Source organism: Ochlerotatus camptorhynchus, unplaced genomic scaffold, assembly GCF_037179485.1.
Source record: "Ochlerotatus camptorhynchus isolate MF236.1 unplaced genomic scaffold, CSIRO-AGI_Acam_v1.1 ptg000094l, whole genome shotgun sequence".
NCBI lineage: Eukaryota > Metazoa > Arthropoda > Insecta > Diptera > Culicidae > Ochlerotatus > Ochlerotatus camptorhynchus.
The window spans coordinates 900,513-920,329 of NW_027040584.1; the positions used below are offsets into that span (position 1 = coordinate 900,513).

The 19,817-nt window shown below is 38.9% G+C and overlaps 2 protein-coding genes across 5 annotated transcripts in view; one reads left to right on the forward strand and one right to left on the reverse strand.

The window, feature by feature from the left end:
• The window catches only part of LOC135698737 (protein toll-like), a 183,707-nt gene extending 182,243 nt beyond the window's left edge, over positions 1 to 1,464 (forward strand). The window contains exon 6 of the mRNA XM_065218838.1: positions 11 to 1,464. Coding sequence (XP_065074910.1) covers positions 11 to 568 — 558 coding nt within the window. The 3' untranslated portion in view covers positions 569 to 1,464. The remainder of the gene's footprint in view (positions 1 to 10) is intronic.
• The window catches only part of Lerp (lysosomal enzyme receptor protein), a 483,866-nt gene that overhangs the window by 436,419 nt on the left and 27,630 nt on the right, over positions 1 to 19,817 (reverse strand). The window lies entirely within an intron of this gene.

The following is a 19,817-nucleotide window of genomic DNA, read 5'->3' on the forward strand; positions in this document are numbered from 1 at the left end:
GTTTTTTCAGATCGCCAAATCGGTGGAAGACTCTCGTCGGACGATCGTAGTGCTGTCAACCAACTTCCTGGAATCGGTTTGGGGCCGTATGGAGTTCCGCACGGCACATCTCAATTCCATGGAAGAGAAGCGTACCCGGGTGATCATCGTCATCTACGGAGACATCGGCAACATCGACAACCTAGATCCGGAGTTGAAGGCTTATCTCAAAATGAACACCTACGTCAAGTGGGGGGACCAATGGTTCTGGGACAAACTGCGTTATGCTATGCCTCATCCGCCGACGGTGAAAGGTCTCAAGGGCAAGGGGCTGATCAAGAACCACCTGAAGAGTTCGGTTGACGATAAACTAGAGTTGATCAAACCGGTTCCGGTCACTCCGCCACCTCTGACGACCCCTCCAGCCGAAATGAACGGACACTTGTCACCTCCGTTTACCATCTCCAACGGGAAGGTCGTCAACGGCAATGGTTATCACGTCAACGGACACCTGGTGAATGGCCACGTCAATGGTCACGTGAATGGGGCATTCGTCATCAACAGCAATGCCAAACAGAGTGACGTATGAGGCATTGCTCGACGGGCAACGACTACCAAAAAAGCCTAGACGAACCAGACTGATTTGACGCTTGAGATTAAGGCAATCCATCAGATTAACCGCGAGTACATCAACCGATAAAATTGTGATAAAGGACAAAATATCAAAGAACCGCAGGCAAACAGAGTAACGAAATAACTTAAAACCAGCAACGATGAAAATGGCACAACTTTGTCTTTTCGAAGCGATCTCTAAAATTAGTGGAAACATATTGAATCTGAACCGAAACCGGGTATCTAACGAAATACTAGGAGCTTCTCAGAAAGAAAAAAAAAGAATCGAACAGATCATAGAACAGCCTTCTGTGTACATATGAAAGACTTATTTATTTCTTAACGGAAACCTCGAATAAGCAGTCTTCAGTTTAAGACGAACCTATGTAGATGTTTTTTTTTTCGATATTCGTCGATAGACGATAGTAATATATATAAAATTTATAAAAGAAGAGTATTTTCCTACTTTACAAATATTAAGTTAAGGAAATCGAAATTTGTTGTTTTTACACGTCGTTTGTGATTTTCTTTTTTCGTGTATCTTTTAACTAGTGTAAACCTCGACGACGAAGGAAAGAGATTTATACTGTCAATTTTTTGCTCGAGATTCTTTTCTCAACTTTTAATTTAGTGTAACATAAGTGTAAAAGCGTATATTTACTTTCCCCTGTACACTACTACGCTAGAACGCTAAAACAACAAAGAATTAGCATGTAAGTAGTTTGCGTTTGAAACAAGTATCTGATCTAATCCAAAAAAAAAAAACAAAGCAGAACAAAAACATAAGAAGATGAGTTAAGTAGCAATATTAGGAAGAAACGAGAGTTTGTTAAAGGAATATCAAGATCTACAACTGAACAGTATGCAAAAGGACTATCGATAGAATAAATCTGTAAATTTTTTAATAACTAAAGTGGGTTGAAATTTTTTTTTTAAATAAATATCACAAGCAGCTTCTTTATGAAGTGAACTTTCTCCTTACATCGATATCTGCACTAACGCAATAGCGATAATACTTTCAGTAATCCCAAACAAATTTCTTTGAATTACTTAAGTTTATTAATATCTGTCCCCTAGAGCATCTCAATAGAATAAACCTCGTGGACAGCAACATCTGTCGGAGTGGAAACGGTTACAATGACGTCGATCATGCAGTTTGGTAATGTACGGAATGACACCGCCAGAGAGCGTATAGTATATGAATTCAATTCCTTTATTAGTTTTTGTATGTCTTGTCCCCCCGTCACCCACTGGTTACCATAGCCGGTCAAGCTCCAGATGAAACTAGAACCGCACTACCGTTCATACTGGCGACAGCGCTCTGATGAGACAACGAAACCTCACCCCCCCAAGTTCCTCCCCTCATCCTATCCTTCGACAATGTACCCCTCTAAGCTAAGGTAAGCCGCGAGTATTCGGTCCAACTTCTACTAGATAATTATCGGCTCCGTAAAGCCAACGCGACTGAGCCTTCCAAATAAAAGAACTATTTAAAAAAAATAACAGCCCGAGTTAGGGAGAACTAAAACTAAACTTTCAGAGAGTGGTCGGTAGCACAAATCTGAGGGTGAACCGTTGAAAAATTTAAACCAAATTTGATGCAGTCATGTGAGCAGTCGATCGGATCGTAGGCATCGTTTATTCGTCCCGAAACCCACTAGCGATAAGTTTCTTTAATTTTTTATACGTTTTATTCTTGAATTGTTGATGCAGTCCAGATGAATGGTAAGAAAAGAGATGCCTGCTCTCGTATTCCCCTTTGTTACCCGGTATGACCTCAATCGCACGTGACTTAAAGTTCGGTTGATGTGATGAGCCAGGCTTTTGTTCACGCGAGTGTGGTGTGTTCCTTAAAAGAAGAGTCACCGCGATAATGATCATACATGCAGTATTTCGTCTTGGAATTTAACTGATTGGAGTCAATGACATTTGTTCTTAAAATAACTTTAGATTCACAAAAATATTCACTGATCAAGAGCTCCAAGGAGTTCCAATATGAAATTTCTTTTACATGTATCCAATCAGCTATGAGCCCTGAAAATTATAGAGAACAATTTTTGTGCGATTAAGGACCATGCACTTATTACGTAGTATTCTGGAAATAAAATTTCTTACGTCTTCTTACAAGGGAGGCAGGGAATCTTAGAAATACCTTACGAAATCACTAAGAATACAGAACATTTTATTGTTCGATGTTGGATCTTATTAAGGGGGAGCTGGGATAGAAAAATCTTACGTGATTAGTACATGGTCCCTTACGCCAAATTTAATGTTTTTTGTGTTATATCTTTCGCATCAAAACAGGGTGGTATCTTCGGCAAAGTTTCAAGTTTGGTTGCATTACGTTCACAAAAAATATAAAACCTATTAATTTTCATGACAAAAAACATAGTTAGGGCTGCAATGATTTTGACCTGGGTACTGAGGTCTGATTTTCTCTGTCCTTTCCTGAACTTCTCGAAACTTCTCTTAAGTATTTGCAGCTCTCATGAAGCTTGTTGTGCTGCCCTGAATATAACTTAACGGTCCCAAGAATGTTTAAGCTTCCGTGAACTTCTGAACTTCTGTGAAGACTTCAATAAATTTCTTAACATGTGTTACCTTTTTGTGGCTTACTAAGGCTTTCCCTTTAGCAGCTAATAGGCTTCCCAAACAAGTTTGTGCGTTGCTGGAAAAAGTGGTTTTGGGAAAACAGGTAACAGTGCGATATAATTGTGTGCTTTGTGCGTGTGCTTATTCCGCTGCCAAACGGCATCACGTGTCTCTATAAGTTTGTGGCAGTCTTGCGCAACCGGCACATCACACCTTGAGTCTCGATCGCTTCTGACCCCACCTGCTTGCTATGGAGTTCCCGGAGGAGGGTTTGCGTTCACCAATATCACGCCCTAGGCAGGTTGGCAAGACATCCGTTCACCATTTCACGCGCCAATCAACGTGAAGACGCAATCTTGTGGAAGTTCATCCGCAACGTCGAAGTTCATCCCCGAGGCCGCAACGGCATTGGCGTAGCTACTGGGGGTGCCAGGCCCCCTCCAGAATTATCTAGGTCCCCCCCCAGAACTTTTGGTGTTTTTTTTTATTCACCGGTATTTTGTCAAGCTTGTCAAGTTCGATGTTACTAAAGCCTGATTCAAAGTAAATTTGGACGCATTCAAGTGATCATAACTCAAGAATTAAACAACATACACGGTTGATGAAAACGTGAAACAAAAGGGTATTTATTCAGCTTTTAAACGATATATAACAAGTTATTACATTTCACCGTTTCGAACGAATTGTCGCACTTTACTTGTGATCGATGCCATCATGATCTGCAAAGTCGCTGGTGGCACTGTACCGGCGAACTTATTCCACTTTAAGGTGATTCCCTGTAGTGTCCTTGTTCGTGTTACACTTCGCAATTTCACATGTAAAAATAATAAGTTTTCTGTGAATGTACGTAGCTGAAACTACTACTTGTTGTTTGCTGCGGAGAAGCAAGGGATGTCTGAAATTTTCAGATGCATACACCTCGTAGATCATGAGATGTGTGCTCTTGAAATTGCGAGGTGTGATGGAAAAACGGACTCTACGAGGAAACACCTCTAACGCATTTGTTGTGCATTTGTCACTTCTTTACCGCATCCTTGAAGTTTTCGCTTGGAAATTGCCCAATATTTTTCGATCGGTCTGAACTCAGGGCAATTCGGAGGATTGATCTCTTTGGCGACGAAATTAACATTGTTTGCAGCATACCATTCTAGTACCTCATTAGAGTAGTGGCAGCTGGCTAGATCCGGCCAAAACATAAGGTTGGTAAATCCGCTATTTCAGACACTCTTTAATGTAAACCTTCGACGTCATTGTGTGAGATGTGATGAAAACCTTGGTTTTAAGGCCACAACTGCAGATTCCTTGCCAAATCATTAGTTTCCGAGCAAACTTATCAGCAAAAACAAATTTATACCTGGAAGGGACATTCCCACGACCAGTTGCCAGGTAAAATTTTCGTCCGGGGATTTGTTTATAATCCATTTTGACATATGTTTCGTCATGCATTAAAATACAGCCATCAAATTTCGTCAAAACGGTGCATTGGATCTGACGTGTTTTGCTTATGCTGCTGCTTTATTTTTCGCGAATTTTACTGAGTGTTTAGTGAAAATTTAGTAAGAGAATTGAAAAACTCCGTCAACTGAAACTTAATCAATAATTTCGTGTGTAAGTGCTCGGTTGTTACAACAAATAGAAACGAACGGATTATTAGACAACCACGAGTGGACAAACCGGTGGGAGATAGGAGAGTGTTGTGCTTGTAGATGGAAGCGAAGAAATTTCATCCCGTTAAATTTATGGATTTTGCGTTGCTCCGGATTTTTTTCTAACATATGTGGATTGTATCAGACTGCCAAGACGTATTTCAAGACTATACATTCCGTGCAAGCTTTACCACAAACCGGATTACCCTGTGAAGCGAACCGTCTACAATTGCGACTTCCCCTCTAACACATCATGCCAGCTTGTTAGGTTCACTTGGCCAGATTTGGTGAGTTCGCTCCATTTTGTCCTTTACAATATTTTCATACTTAATTTCCGAGTACTAGTACCAACAATCAATACGAAACTAACGATTTTAAATTGGCTCACTACTTGACTAGCCTATTGGTCCCAAGCAAACAATTAACGTATCCCATTCTAGTCGACATTCTAGTACTACACTATGTTTGTTTTGATTCGCTACGAGGGTTTGACAGATAAAATGAGGGGTTATTGGTTTTTCCTATGTTTCGAGGGGTGAATCGATTAGCTTGGTACCGAAAAGAGTACCAGAGCTGAGCCAAAAAGTTGAGCACGTTATTTCGGGAGCTTCTAGTCTTAGAGTTACCTCTATGCTAGTACCATAGAGGTAACTCTAAGACCACTGGGTGCCGAAGAAAATCATTATTATTTTTGGGTCACTCAGTACCAGAACAACGGTCCCAAGCAGTCCCAAGCTATTTCACTCACCCCTGCATGTTCTGCATGAATCCACACACCCCTGATGTTATCTGTCAAACTTTCATAGCGAATCAAAACAAACATAGTGTAGTAATAGAATTTCAACTAGAATGGGGTACGTTGATCGTTTGCTTGGGACCAATAGGCTACTAAAGTGGTGAGCCAATTTAAAATCGTTAGTTTCGTATTGATTGTTGCTAGTACTAGTGATACTACAAAACTTTCCAACTCATTAAATATGCGTCAATCAATCAATACCGCTTGGTTGAAAGTCCCAGTACATTATTAATGATTCCTACATTGAAATGTATTGGAGCGGGGCTTAGCATATACGAAAAAAGCTTCGGAATGCTTGCGGTCTGGAAATGGGCTTTAGGAGTTGTGATAGAGCTGTCACCTTCAAACTCCCGGATTTAAGCTTCTTGAAATTATTTATATAAAAGATGGTTCCAGGAGGATTTTATCCATAATGCCACTGCCAGTCAGTGGACAAATTCATGAAAGAAGGATACATATGTGGTAATATAGTAACAGGTTTCCTAATGACTACTGACTACTGATATTAGGCAGAATATAATGTTTCAACAAACACGTGTCGGTCGAATTAGGATTTATCCCAGGCTACTATTGTAGAAAAACGTAATTGATAGATATTGGGCGGACCCCGTCGGAATGTTTAGAAAAATAGGGCGCACGCTTAATCCGGTTTAAGATACATTGTTGACTGCTTTCGGGAACATGATTTCATTTTAATAACTTGTTTACTTGTTTAACCAGGGCTTAAGCAATCGTCACGTTGGTCATAGCTTGTTATGATAGCCTGAACAATGCGTAAAGAGCAAACCGCGAAACATTGAACTTCGAGTGAAAGTGGAACTTAATGAAGGCCTAAGTGCTTTTTCGTAACTTTTAGTTTTCGGATTAGAAAAATAATCGGTTGCAGGACAGTGTTACCGATTTATATTAGATAATTCAAAGCTATGTTGATCATTATAACATTAAATTTTGAATAACAAATGATAAGACAATCTTATTCAAATGTCGTAATAATACCTCTGACCAAGGAAAAATGATTTATATAGTTTTCATAAAAGTTGACGATACAAATACTAATGAGGAAAGGAATTCCGCATTTCCTTTTCCCAAGTCCTTTTCCTCTCCTTCCCTTCCCTTCTTCTCTTTTCAGAAAGCGAGTAATGGCGCTATAACCATATGCCATATAGGACTAGGACAAGAGTTAGTGCTCAGGTCCCAACCGCTAGAAGAAAATGGTAGCGAGCAAGGGCGCTATAACCTAGGCGAATACAGCATTCCCTCCGTATAGGTTACGTCCGCACACCGCTCTCCGTTGTCCTTCAACTGAGGTCGGCTGGATCGATTGAGGGATGGCAGTGGGTTGGCGGTGCCGTCCACGCTTGTACGGAGGGAGGACTGTACGCTCGAACACAAGGGGTAAATACCTGTGTTCCATCCCAGGAGATCGGACAACCAAGGAGTGTACATTAACTTTCTTAGCTCTGTCACTCCCAACGATTTATATAGCCTATTTTCAAATCCAGCATACGGAGCGGTTGGTACGGTATGTCCCCGCTCTTTGATTACCTGTGGATTAAATGTTAACCACTGTCTATACTTATTAAGTAGACATGGTAAACATTCACTTCCACAAAAATTAACTAAACGCTACACAGTAGGCCTGGCCGTTTTATTGTTTGTTTCACATCCTTGATGTGCAGCAGGCATTAATAATGACAAGAAAAATGATAGATGTATCATTTTCCAGGATTCTTTCAAGTACTGGCTGTGTATGTGTAGACTAGACTAGACTAGACTAGCCATCAAATTTCGTCAAAACTCGTTCGTATGGTAATCGTGCTCGCTTTTTGGCCACTAAATTTTGTTTCAGGGAGCGATTCGGATATTTACTGGCACAAAAAGACTTATATCCTTCTCTTGAAAGGATGTTACGCACGGTGGAAAAGTTGTTTCTTTGCCAAATCACGTATGGAGACACCTGGGTTGCTTTTCACGAACCTCAACACCTTTCTCCTCAACTCTTTGTCCCTAGTACCACTGTTATGATAGATGCACTGTGCTCTATCCACACTCAGAGTATCCTTGTAACGTTTGATTAGACGACTCACCGTTGACTTTGGGAATTTTGTTATTTTTCAGGCAGACCACTAAGGGTTCTCTAGATGTTAGTGCACAATTAATTTTCTTTTCTCAAGTTCCATGATCCGTAATTTCGGGATGCGTCGATCAATCGAGAAAAACTTTTCACCAATTTCTTTGTCAATGAAACATCAACAAATGCCTGTCAAACATTTTTGGTTCCAACCGCCAGGGGCGCGGTGGTGTATTAAAACGTGCGTCCAGATTTACTTTGAATCGAGCTTTAATCTTTTTTTAAAGTCCTTTATGTTGACTACTTTTCTTACGTTCCGGACTAGAAGAAGCAATTTTGATAAATTATATTATATCGATATTTAATCGACGGCATCATAAGACGTTTACAGGATCTACAAATTGGTATTGAGCCCAGGAATTTTTCTTTAACTTCTGGAAACTTGACTTAAACTTGAATGAAGTTCAGGGAACATCGCAAAAATTGAGAAAACTTATTAGAAATTTTGGGAACATCATAGATTTACAGAAAATAAAATCACAGGAACAAAAAAAAACTTGGAAAAGTTCTGAAAACTGAGTAGAAGTGGGTAAATTTATTTGAGTTTGAGAAGCTTCGTAGAAGTTAAGGGAACGTTATTTTATTTCAGTGAAGCTCATTATTGATCGGAAACCTCTACATAATTCCAGGGCACTTTTTTGGAGCCTCATGGTCTTGGAATAGTTCTGTAAATTACGTACAAATGCTAGAAACTTCTTTAGTAAAACTTCGCAGAAAATCATCGAGAAACATAGAAGTACAACAAAGTTTGTAGAAGTTTTGCGAATTTCGTAGCATTTTGAGGAGCTGCGGAAAACTTCATATAAGTGTAACGAATATTTTGAAAAGTTCAGGGGTTTTTGTAGAAGTTCAATAATCTTCTAGGAGATCTTAATTCGAAAAAGCTCAAAGAACTTCTCGGGGGTTTTGAGAACTTTGTTAAATTTCACGGAACTTTCGTAGAATTAAGAGAGATTGACAAAATATGGAATTTGGAATAAATTCAGGAAACTTCGTAGAAGTTGAGGAAATTTAGTAAAAGTTAGTTTTGTAGACGTTCACGAAACGTTGCATAAGTTACAGGATATTCTTTCAGACATCCTTTCTAGAAAGCAGAAAATATTCAAAATATCTCCATATAGACAAAGATATTAGTAAAGTTCTCTGAATATTTTTCCAAGACTTCAGTTTGATCAAGTTCTGACGATCTCCAACTGTTTAAAAATTCAATGCTCTTTCAAGACTGTAGATTGTTCAGGAAGAACCGTAATCCGGGGGAAAATTGATCACCGGGGTGAAATTGATCATAATGCGTTGCACTTTTAATTGTCACGGTCGATGATAGATATCAAGAGAAATATTAAAAGTATATCATCATGAGACTCCAATGATTGCCTTGATCTCTTTTCCTAACAAAAAGAAAAATTTATTGCATAAATTTCAATTTTATATATCTGACGTTAAGTAGCATACAATATCAACATCTAAACAAACGATCATAGGACTACAATTGAATATCAAGATCTACAACTGAACAGTATGCAAAAAGACTATCGATAGAATAAATCTGTAAATTTTTAATAACTAAAGTGGGTTGACATTTTTTTTAAATAAATATCACAAGCAGCTTATTTAAGAAGTGAACTTTCTCCTTACATCGATATCTGCACCAACGCGATGGGGTTACAGTGGTGGCGGGGGAGGGGACACCCCTCACCATCCCTCTCCAAAGGGGGAGTTTGGTAAAGAGAGATGAAAAAACCTATTTTTACCTTCCTTAAAAGTTGTCCTAGCTCGCTATCCTACTTTCTATATGCAATTTTCACACTGCCGTACTCTAACGGAACTATCAACTCTAGACTTTCATCTCCTCCATCTATCGTATAAAAATTACCACTAGTCTCTTATTTGAAATTAGTATCTTCAACTAAGTGAATTTTGTTACAAATAATGAACATTGAATTATCGGCTCCGTTAAGCCAACGCGATTGAGCCTTCCAAATAAAAGAACTATTTAAAAAATTAACAGCCCGAGTTAGGGAGAACTAAAACTAAACTTTCAGAGAGTGGTCGGTCACCTCACGTAAAAGCACAAATCTGAGGGTGGCCCGTTAAAAAAGTTAAACAAAATTTGAGGCAGTCAAGTGAGCAGTCGATCGGATCGTAGACATCGTTTATTCGTATTCCCCTTTGTAACCCGGATATGACCTCAATCGCACGTGACTTATAGTTCGGTTGATGTGATGAGCCAGGCTTTTGTTCACGCGAGTGGGGTGTGTTCCACTGATCAAAAGCTCCAAGGAGTTCCAACCGGAAATTTCTTATACATATATCCAATCAAAAAAAGTTGGAAGGGTTGTATACTAGATACGACCGCAGGGTTGGCGTTGGATAACGTCTGTTATGTGTTGTACTTAATTGTGTATATTATATTTTAGGAATATTCCTTAATAACTCTTTTGCGAAAGTTTGGTGGCCCTGAAAAGGGCCGTTTTGTTGGGCTGATGTTGTTGACAAGGATGGAACGGGCGACCTTATTGGACGCTTATATAGGAGAACAGAAAATATCAGAGGTGTCAGATACTCGCATACGTACGTTAAACTCTTTCTTGATAATGTTGTGGCCCTGAAAAGGGCCATTTTTCCAACGCGCTCGGCGTAGTTGCCCTTGCGGAGCAGACGGTGAATACGACCGACTGAGAACTGCAGCAGCTGGGCATTCCATGACGGCGGCCCAGTATACCGGAGCACTGGCACCAACGCACTCGGCGTAGTTGCCCTTTCGCCCCCAGGCTCTGCTGCCGCTGCTCTGCTGCCGTTGCTCTGCTTCCGCTGCTCTGGTACTGCAGCTCTGCTGCTCTGCTGCTGGGTCGACGATCGGATAGACAATGATGGAACGGGCGACCTTGTTGGACGCTTATATAGTAGAACAGAAAATATCAGAGGTGTCAGATACTCGCATCTGATGTCTCGGTTGGAGAAAGTATAAGAATATAAAAAAAAATCAATCGATTTTCACCATCTTTAGACAATGGTTTACTTTTAACCATTTTTCAATAGTTTACAGAATGAAATCAATAGTTTTGAAACATTCAGCAAATTGCTAGAAATATTTCCAATCGATTGATGCCATTATCTCGTAAATCTATCGAGAGACGGTTGAGTTATTATCGTTCAAAATCTTTTAATTTTTCGTAACGCATCCAAAATGACTGTTTTCAATTTTGTACCCCCGTATGTTGCCGAAAGACGTTATCCAACGTCAAAAGCGTAGTATGGCGTACAAAGTGGTGTTTTTGTTGAGTTGTGCTGTGAAAATAAATTCATAATTTCGTGTGAAATAGTGCCGTGTGCCGCGAAAGGACTATTCCAACGCGTGCCCGTTGTGTTTTTTTTTTACTGGATAAGTAGAGGAAAGGTTGGCAAGGCAAATGTTCTGTTCAAGTGTGATAGTTGCAGAGTTAATGTACACGTGCATCCATCCCGCGTGATAGAGACACGCTTTCTATAAGATCGTAGGTGCCTGGTACATTTCGAGACGTATTATTTCGCGTTTCTTTTTTGTTTCTACGTGCCTCATTCGTGTCACATGTGCTGTGTCTCATGAGCTAAGCTCGGCGAGCTCCAAGGAGATCGGCAGCGTGCATGCTAAAAGTGGCTGGTTGGTGCTGAAGAAAACAACAGAGAACTGTTGATCGAGTAGTCCTGTAACATTCTCGTGTTGCTGGTACAACTGATTTATTTCAGTCAGTTGGTATTCAGTTTTTGAGGGTTAAGAGATTGTGGTTTTATAGAAGTATTTCAAGCGGAAGATGAGTTAAACGATTACGAACCAATTACCGGCGGGGTTATTTGTTACCGATCCTTGCGCATGGAATTTTCATGGTTCAAAATATTGATTTAGCTCCACCAAGTTCAAACGATTTCAAATCAGCTCCTGATCATTCTCACAAAATTTGTTCTCATTAGGATGCGAACTCATGCTAACTGGCCCTGAAAACAGCCGATTAATCCTACCAACAAGTTATCAACTTGGAAATTAATTTATAACAAATTTCCTTGACATTCAATTAAAACAATTCAACAAAGTTGTAGCTGGGAAATTTTCACGTAAGAAGGGGGGGGGCTCTAATGGACAACTTTTCTATAAATCATTATGGTGTAGGGCTAGAACGATGAGGACAAAAAATACACTTGTCTTATAGTAATTCCCATATAAACTTCAAAGAGCCAGTGCAGAATCCGTTCGCCATCAAATAAGCTCAAATTTTGGGATATTGATCAGCCTGATTTGGATTCGATTGATCTTGGTGGATCAAATTGATAGGTATTTTGCAGCTGGCAGAGAACCAATAGTTCGGAGGGCCCTTTAAAAAACTTCGTTGTTGAAATTGATTCGTGTGACTTCATCCATCAGCATTTTCAGCCTTTCAAGCTGTAGTCGACAACACTAGTTAATTCAAACATGTACTTAAATTTGAGAACTGTTCAAATACATTTAGACAAAAAGCATGGTGTGTTCGTCCCAAGTAGTAGTCAACCTGAAAATATGATGAGAAATAAGAAAACTGGATTGTAAATTTTGGGATGAATCCAACATATTTGACACACTCAACGGTCAGTATCTGAATCGAAACCATGTTTTCCAAAATGTTTATTTAGTAGGCTCAATATCTTTGAAAGCTCTGTGGAGCCAAAGGACTAAACAAATATTACAATGGAGATCTACATCGATTTCCTATATTTTTTTGTGCTTGCAACGAATCGAATCCCGACAGATCCGCAAACCCTGTCTGCCGGTAAAAAGGTAAATGAATCATTAAACAATGACGATGTTCCTTAATAAGTGAAAAAAAATCTCCGTAAAATAGATCGGGTTGCTCCTTAAATGATTGATCAAAATACGTTAAAAATCTTAAAATGCTCAGTAAATATTTAAAGTACGTTCCCTAAAATAAAGAAAACTGTACATTAAGCATTTGAAAATGCTCCTTACTATGCACCGCTTTGCACCATTTTGAAGTGTAATTGTACCATATATCATCGGAAAAGCTGCTGTTGAAAGGTTAATAAGTACCATGAAATCAGCTGAAATGTTCAATAAAAATGCACAAATGCACACAATGATTTACTGAACATTTCAGCTGATTTCATGGTACTTATTACCCTTTCTACAGCAGTTTTGGATCAACTTTCAACACGGTATTTTCCAAATTTAAACCATACACTCTAACAACATGGTGGCAACATGGTGATTTGATTGGTTGATCTGTTGCAGGTTGTAGCAATGGCTGTACCACTTTCTGGTTTGTTGTAGCGAGATGGTGGTGCTTGGTGGTCACTTTGTGGAATTGGTGCCGATACTCAGGCGCTTCCTTCTGACACTGTTGGTATACAAAGGCAAGGTCGCCCATTATCTAACCGAAAAGGTTATTTCTTCTTAGGCTGTGAACCATTTGCCGAGTTAAATTTAACTCGTGGTTAAAAGTGACATTTCGAAAGTTATTTTTTATGTTCGAAAATCCCCGTGCTGTCGTTCGACCGGTTTTTGACCCACGATTGTCAAAATTTAACTTCTTGTCTGTCAGAAACAACCATGCTCGGATAGCAGGGTTCATCGATAACTTTCCATCTGTCAAATTTTAACCAAAAGTAAAAAAACCGCCAAATGGTTCACAGCCTTAGCGATTACGGACATCGACGCGAAAACGATGCCATCGAAACCCGCAGAGCAATGGTCAGCAGAAGCCACCTAGATCGTACCGTGCCAACCAGTAAGCGATTTGAAGGAACGGAACAGAAGGTCGGTAGACTTGGTGATATTAATAATTGGAATGGTAAATATATCACTACACTGGTCTACACGCTCATCTGAGTTAAAGCCAACGATGCCCGCTCATGTCATTATTTTGCTGCAGATATTTCTAGATAAACATTACAAAAGGTACTATTTGCATTGAACGATTCTCTTCATCGAATTTCTCTTCCATTAATAACTCAACTTCAAAAGCATTCCCTGCTGTTTTCAACGTTCTAAGCACAAGGTATGAACTGCTGCTATCAAACTGTGTGGCAAAATTAGCACCAAATGCATTTGCATAGCGTGGTTATCAAAAGAGAAAGTCGATGAAGACAATCGATCAAAGCAGATAGGATCATTTGAAATGTTCATCGAGATTTAGCAGAGATCGCGCCATCACCCAGTGGGTCACCGCTTCTGTTATAGAATTAATCTGAATGCTCGATCACATGAGGCACATTAAAAAAAAATTGAACATTTTTAAAGTAATGGTAACAAAGTACAAGTGAAAGCGTATTGGTAATACGCCAAGAAAAAATGTTCTGCAAAAAAATCTTCCACCCATTGAATTATCATAACATTGCTGCATTCGTAGCATTCCGATATAATCTATTCAAAATACGTAACATCCCAATCTAACAATGTATACCAGTTGTGTTGCCGATGAATGGTTAAATTACGTTGACAATGTGTGAACGTCTTGCAACGGTCAAATCCCCGTACTAAACAATACCGATACACTTTTTGTAGAATTTTTGTCCATTCTATATTTTGAAAATAAAATAGTCATGCAAGTGCAGTGAAGTGTTGAACCGGAAAAATAAACAAAGAATATTCTAATTGACCGGCAAATTAGTGGCTTTTGCTATTAGAGGATTTCAAGAATTTAAGCACTGCAAATATATGCTACCTTTCCTCTAAAATAGGAATGGTTTGTGCAAACGCAAATGAAATGTCGGTCAAAGCAACCAAGTTTCAACAGCCTGTATTTCGCTAACCTACACCTTCCAGAACTTCGAGCTCTGCAGTTCTAGCATTAATCGTAGCAAATGAGATGAGGCACATGAGATCAGCGCGAGCCTCACGCACGCCAGGATTTTTGGGTGTCGCATTTGTTTCTCGCTCGTATCTTATTCTCGCGTGTCTCTTTCTCGCTCGTCACATGTTGTTTTCGTTGCGACGGGAGACGGTTTGTTGAGAGTCTCGGCAGCACATTTTTGCACACACGAGGAAAATGTAACTCTGGATAGTTGTCTATCAGATCAGAGTTGTGACGAGCAGAATGATCTGATCTCGCGCGTCAAAAGGATAGAGGAAGAGATGAACTCGATCACTGGCATGTGAGATCACATTGCTGCTCAGGTGGACATCGCGGTTAAAAGCGGGATGGCAGACATTAGGATAAATGTAAATGGTCTTGAAAATTTAATTTGTGAGAAATTGGATAATATGAAAAGTTCATTTTTTAAAATTGATGCGGAAAACCAATAAGCTGTAAATAATGATCAGCGCAGTTCATCTAGGACGATTCAGTCAGAATCGGACCCAAATACCAGACGCAAAAAACCGTAAATTAGTAATTAGTAATAGTGATTATGATGATGATGTTGTTTTTCAAGAAAATGCAGTAATAGTAAAAGTAACAAACCAGATAATCGTAAGACTCGTCCGGTCATTGTGATTAAACCGAAAGAGTCAAAACAAGCTTGCGAATATGCTCGTAAGTTTTTGAAAACTCAGTTGGATCCAAAAACACACAAAATCAGTAATTTCAGGAATGGTAAAGATGGCTCCATTATTGTTGAGTGTGCAACAGGAGCTTATCTAAATGATGTGAAAAATGGTACTGAAAGCAATCTGAGTGAAAAATATAATGCTGTTGTTCCCACTTCGGTGATTGAAAATAGTCGGCATGAGCGATCAGTTTTCCTTCGATGTCTTCATTGACTACTTAAAAAGTCAAAATGAAGACATCGCTATAAATGATGTAAAAGTAGAGAACATGTTTGAAAATCCACGCTTCACTTATAACAAGTTTAGTGTTGTAATTGCAGTCGATGTCGATACGTATAAATGTTTGTTATGTGCGAAAAAAGTAAATGTAGGGTTTGATCGGTGCTCGATAGTTCCCGCGATTAATGCTGTTTTTTTGGATCTTAAACGCGCTTTTGAAACAATTTCTAGGCCCTTATTGTTAAGATCAATCAAGCGCTTTGGAATTACGAGTACTGCATATAAATGGTTTGAAAGCTATTTGTCTGACAGAACTCAACGGACTGTTTTTAATGATTCTGTTTCCAGTCCCGTGGGGAATAACCTCGGAGTGCCCCAGGGAAGTGTATTAGGGCCCCTGTTATTTATTATGTATATTAATGACTTGCGACGTGTTTTACGATTTTGCGACATTAATCTTTTTGCAGATGATACTGTGTTATTCATTGCAGCTAAGGATTTAGATGATGCCGTTTTACACTTGAATGAAGATTTGCGTTCTCTAAGTAGATGGTTGAAGTATAAGCAGTTAAAATTGAATACAAGTAAAACTAAATTTATGGTAATTTCGCGGAATCGAGTAAATGAGAACGTCTCTGTTGTAATTGATGATGAGACTATTGATCGCGTTCGGGAGATTAAATATCTTGGCGTGATTATTGATGACACACTTAAGTTCAACTCTCACATTGACAATGTCATCAAGAAAATTGCCAAGAAGTATGGAATTCTATGTCGACTGAAAAACGATTTAACTATTGCCAGTAAAATACAGCTATACAAATCAATCATCTCTCCTCATCTTGACTTTTGCCCTTCCATTTTATTTCTGGCCAATGCAACACAAATATCGAGATTACAGCGCTTGCAGAATAAAATAATGCGTTTGATTTTGAGATGTAATAGATTCACTTCCTCAACTTTGATGTTAGACGCCTTACAATGGTTGTCGGTGAAGCAAAGAATTGTATATTTGACTATGGTGTTCATTTTTAAAGTAATTAACGGTTTGCTGCCTCGATATTTGTGTGATCGAATTGAAAGAGGAAGTGACTTTCATAGATATAATACTAGAAACGCGGTTGAAATAAGAACACCACATTTCTTGACATGTGCTTCACAAAATTCATTATATTATAAAGGAATAAATGTTTTCAATTCGATGCCTAGACATATCAAACGTTTAGCAACACTTACAGAATTTAAAAGACACTGCATTTCACACGTTAAAACTGTCTTTTGAACAGTTATCCAGTGATTTTTTTTATGAATTGACAAATTATGTATCTTGACGAAGTTATCTCTAACGGATTATTTTATATGGATAGCTGTCATAACGACTTTTTAATAATTATTGTAGCACTGCAAAAACTATTTCAGTTCGCCACGAGGGTGATGATGGATTTTTAATATTTGATTTTATAGTAGATTAATTAAAAAAAAAAAGTATTCCACAAAGGTTTGAGCCTCGCGCGCGTATTACGGATATAGAGGACTGAATTTAACATTTGATAAAAAAAAAAATGCAATTTTGAAGCTTATTTGAAAGATACCTTGAGTTAGTAGTAAGTTTTCTGGCAAATGTTAGGGGTTCGTGAGCATTCCTGACATTGCTGAAAATTATGATAGCATCAGATTGCGGGGTTACTAGTGTAATAGGATGCTTTGTTGATTGTTCATTAACTCTTGATTGCTTGTAATACTTATGAATATTTTAGGTGGACAAAAAGGCGAACTAAGAGGTGGACACCTGAGCTTTTCCACATTTATATCGCTGTGAAGCAACTGTAAACTTTAGAGGGAATCTATATCTGTAACTGAAACCAGTTCGATTTTGTTTGCCAACCTGGTTAAAATGTCATATTAAATTATCTTAAAGATAAATCGTCCAGCTCAAACCTTTGTAGGGGTAAGAGGTGGGACCATCATCATCATCATATGATCATGTCACTAAGATATTTTCCTATATTTTTAGGCAATCTGTCGCTCCTTCCTTTTGTTGATTTCAAATGTGAAGTCGAAGCCGTTTGCTCAGATCTGAAATGGCTAATTTGAAGACTGAATTCCACAATATGAAGCAGGAATTCAATGAGACTATCTCGAATTCAATTCGCCAAGCCAGATTGCTTCGAAAGCAATTTCATTCGATTGGCTGCCATGATGGACATGTCTAAAAAAATCGATGAGCCTGTGATGCAAACCGTCGAGGAGCATGTACCTATCAATGACGCAGATGATTTAACTAAATTTAACATAATATTGGCAAATGAGGATGTACGCAAACAATATGTAAGTTTTTTTTTTAATTTATCAACAAATCTTGACAAACTTTTGTTTCAGATTGCCTACTACACGAAAATTGTTATCCCAGACACGTACATTGGAAGAGGAGATTCGGCTTTTTATATAATAGCAGATTGCCTATTTGCGAATTTGCCAACGTTTTTCAATTACTCCTGGCAATTGTACGTATTGGTGATCCAACGTACACATTACGAAATCTGGAAACATTCTGCAAAACTCGACTCTTCCGTTACTCGAAGGCAAGGTCTATCAGTAAGCAGCTACGGAAATCGGCTTGTCGTCCGAATCGGAAAAAGAAACACGACGGAAATGCGGATATTCCCATTGAAAGCGAGCTTGGAGCAGGTGCTACAGATGATGAGATCGATGAACCCACAGCCGAAACTTTGTAAAATACCGATGATGATGCTTCACATGCAGACAGTTCTATTGAGGGAAATGAACGTGAGTCAAACGCTGATGATACAAGAGAAGCTGATGACGTCGATGCAACCACTGATTCATGTGACGACGATGTACCCGAAGTGAGCACGCTGTTCGATTCCGATGATAATGCTTCACCAGATTTTGCCGGATGAAATCATTCAACAAATCACGGGCAACTGGAAGATAACCATTGTACATTTCAATAGAACATATACGAACTGCACAAAACAAATATAGAAAATGATGATAGAATTTGTCAGGTAGAAAATCTTTAAGAAGTACCAAACTTAGATCCAGTACTTAGATCTATTGTGATATGTTCCCCGTTTTGATATCGCTTTTCAGCATGTCGTATCGCCATTTTATGAAGCGACCGACATAGACTGACCTAAAGCATTTTCCCTGTCAGGTATTACATTTCGAATGAATTGCACTACTTGGCTGGGAACTGAATTCCAAATATCAAAGGGTTCTGTCAGCCCCTTATTCAGAAAAATACGCCTCTTATTGAATATTGCTGTACAAGAGCGCATAGCAGGTGTTCAGAGTCTTCTTTTTCTATGCCACATAATCGACACATTTCGTCTTGAAGTTTTCCCATTAGCTTCAAGTGAAATTTACATGGACAGTGTCCTATTATTAAACCAGTGTGCATACTGAGATCTGAAATGCTCGGATTAATAAACCGTCTAGCAATGAGAGTGTTGTTCCAATTTGTCTCCACTTTCATGTTTTCCCATTTCTTGAACTCCATTCTAAGAGAGCAAGTAGAAACTCCACAGAATGGTTCTGGTCCAATAAATTGTTAAGATGATCCAAGCCTAGCTAGATATTGAGATATTTATTACTGGACCTGTTACCCCTGCTCCTACACGATTATCCAATCTAGAGCCGTCTGTATAAAAGACATTGTCCCACAAATCGCGATCCGCACTGCTACATTGTAAAGACGATCGAAGTGATATTTTTTCTTCATCCAATCTTCATTTTGTATCACAAGAGAATCAATATTGAACATTTCTAGGATGCTCATATGTCCGGTCAAGATCACCTTCAAGGAAGTTCTGTTACCGTCGGATCCTTGATGTACTCCTTTCGGCTTCTAATTGAATGAATTGATGCAACGGAAGCAGATAAATTAGAGCATCTAGTGCCATACTTGGTGTGCTGCTCATTGCACCAGTAATTGAGTGAGTGGCTAGTCTTTGCAGCCTCCCCCAGCTTCTTCTGAGCTGATTTTTCATTGGTTTTAGGCCACCAAACCAATGATACATAGGTTATTCTGGGTCTTACAATCGTCAAATAAATCCAGTGGATCATTTAAGGTTTTAGTCCCCATTTCCTAACAAAAGTTTATTTTTATTTATCCAAAGAGCATGTGTTGCTTTACTGATGACTTGCTCTAGATGCCAATTCCAATTTAGTTTGCTGTCAAGAGTAACTCCCAGATACTTGACTGTGTTTAAAAGTTTTAAAATTATTCCTTTCAGTTATTCGTAGCTTGTATGCAGGCTTGATGGAGCCTCGCTCGCGAGTTTGAAATGAGCCGAGCGTAGCATT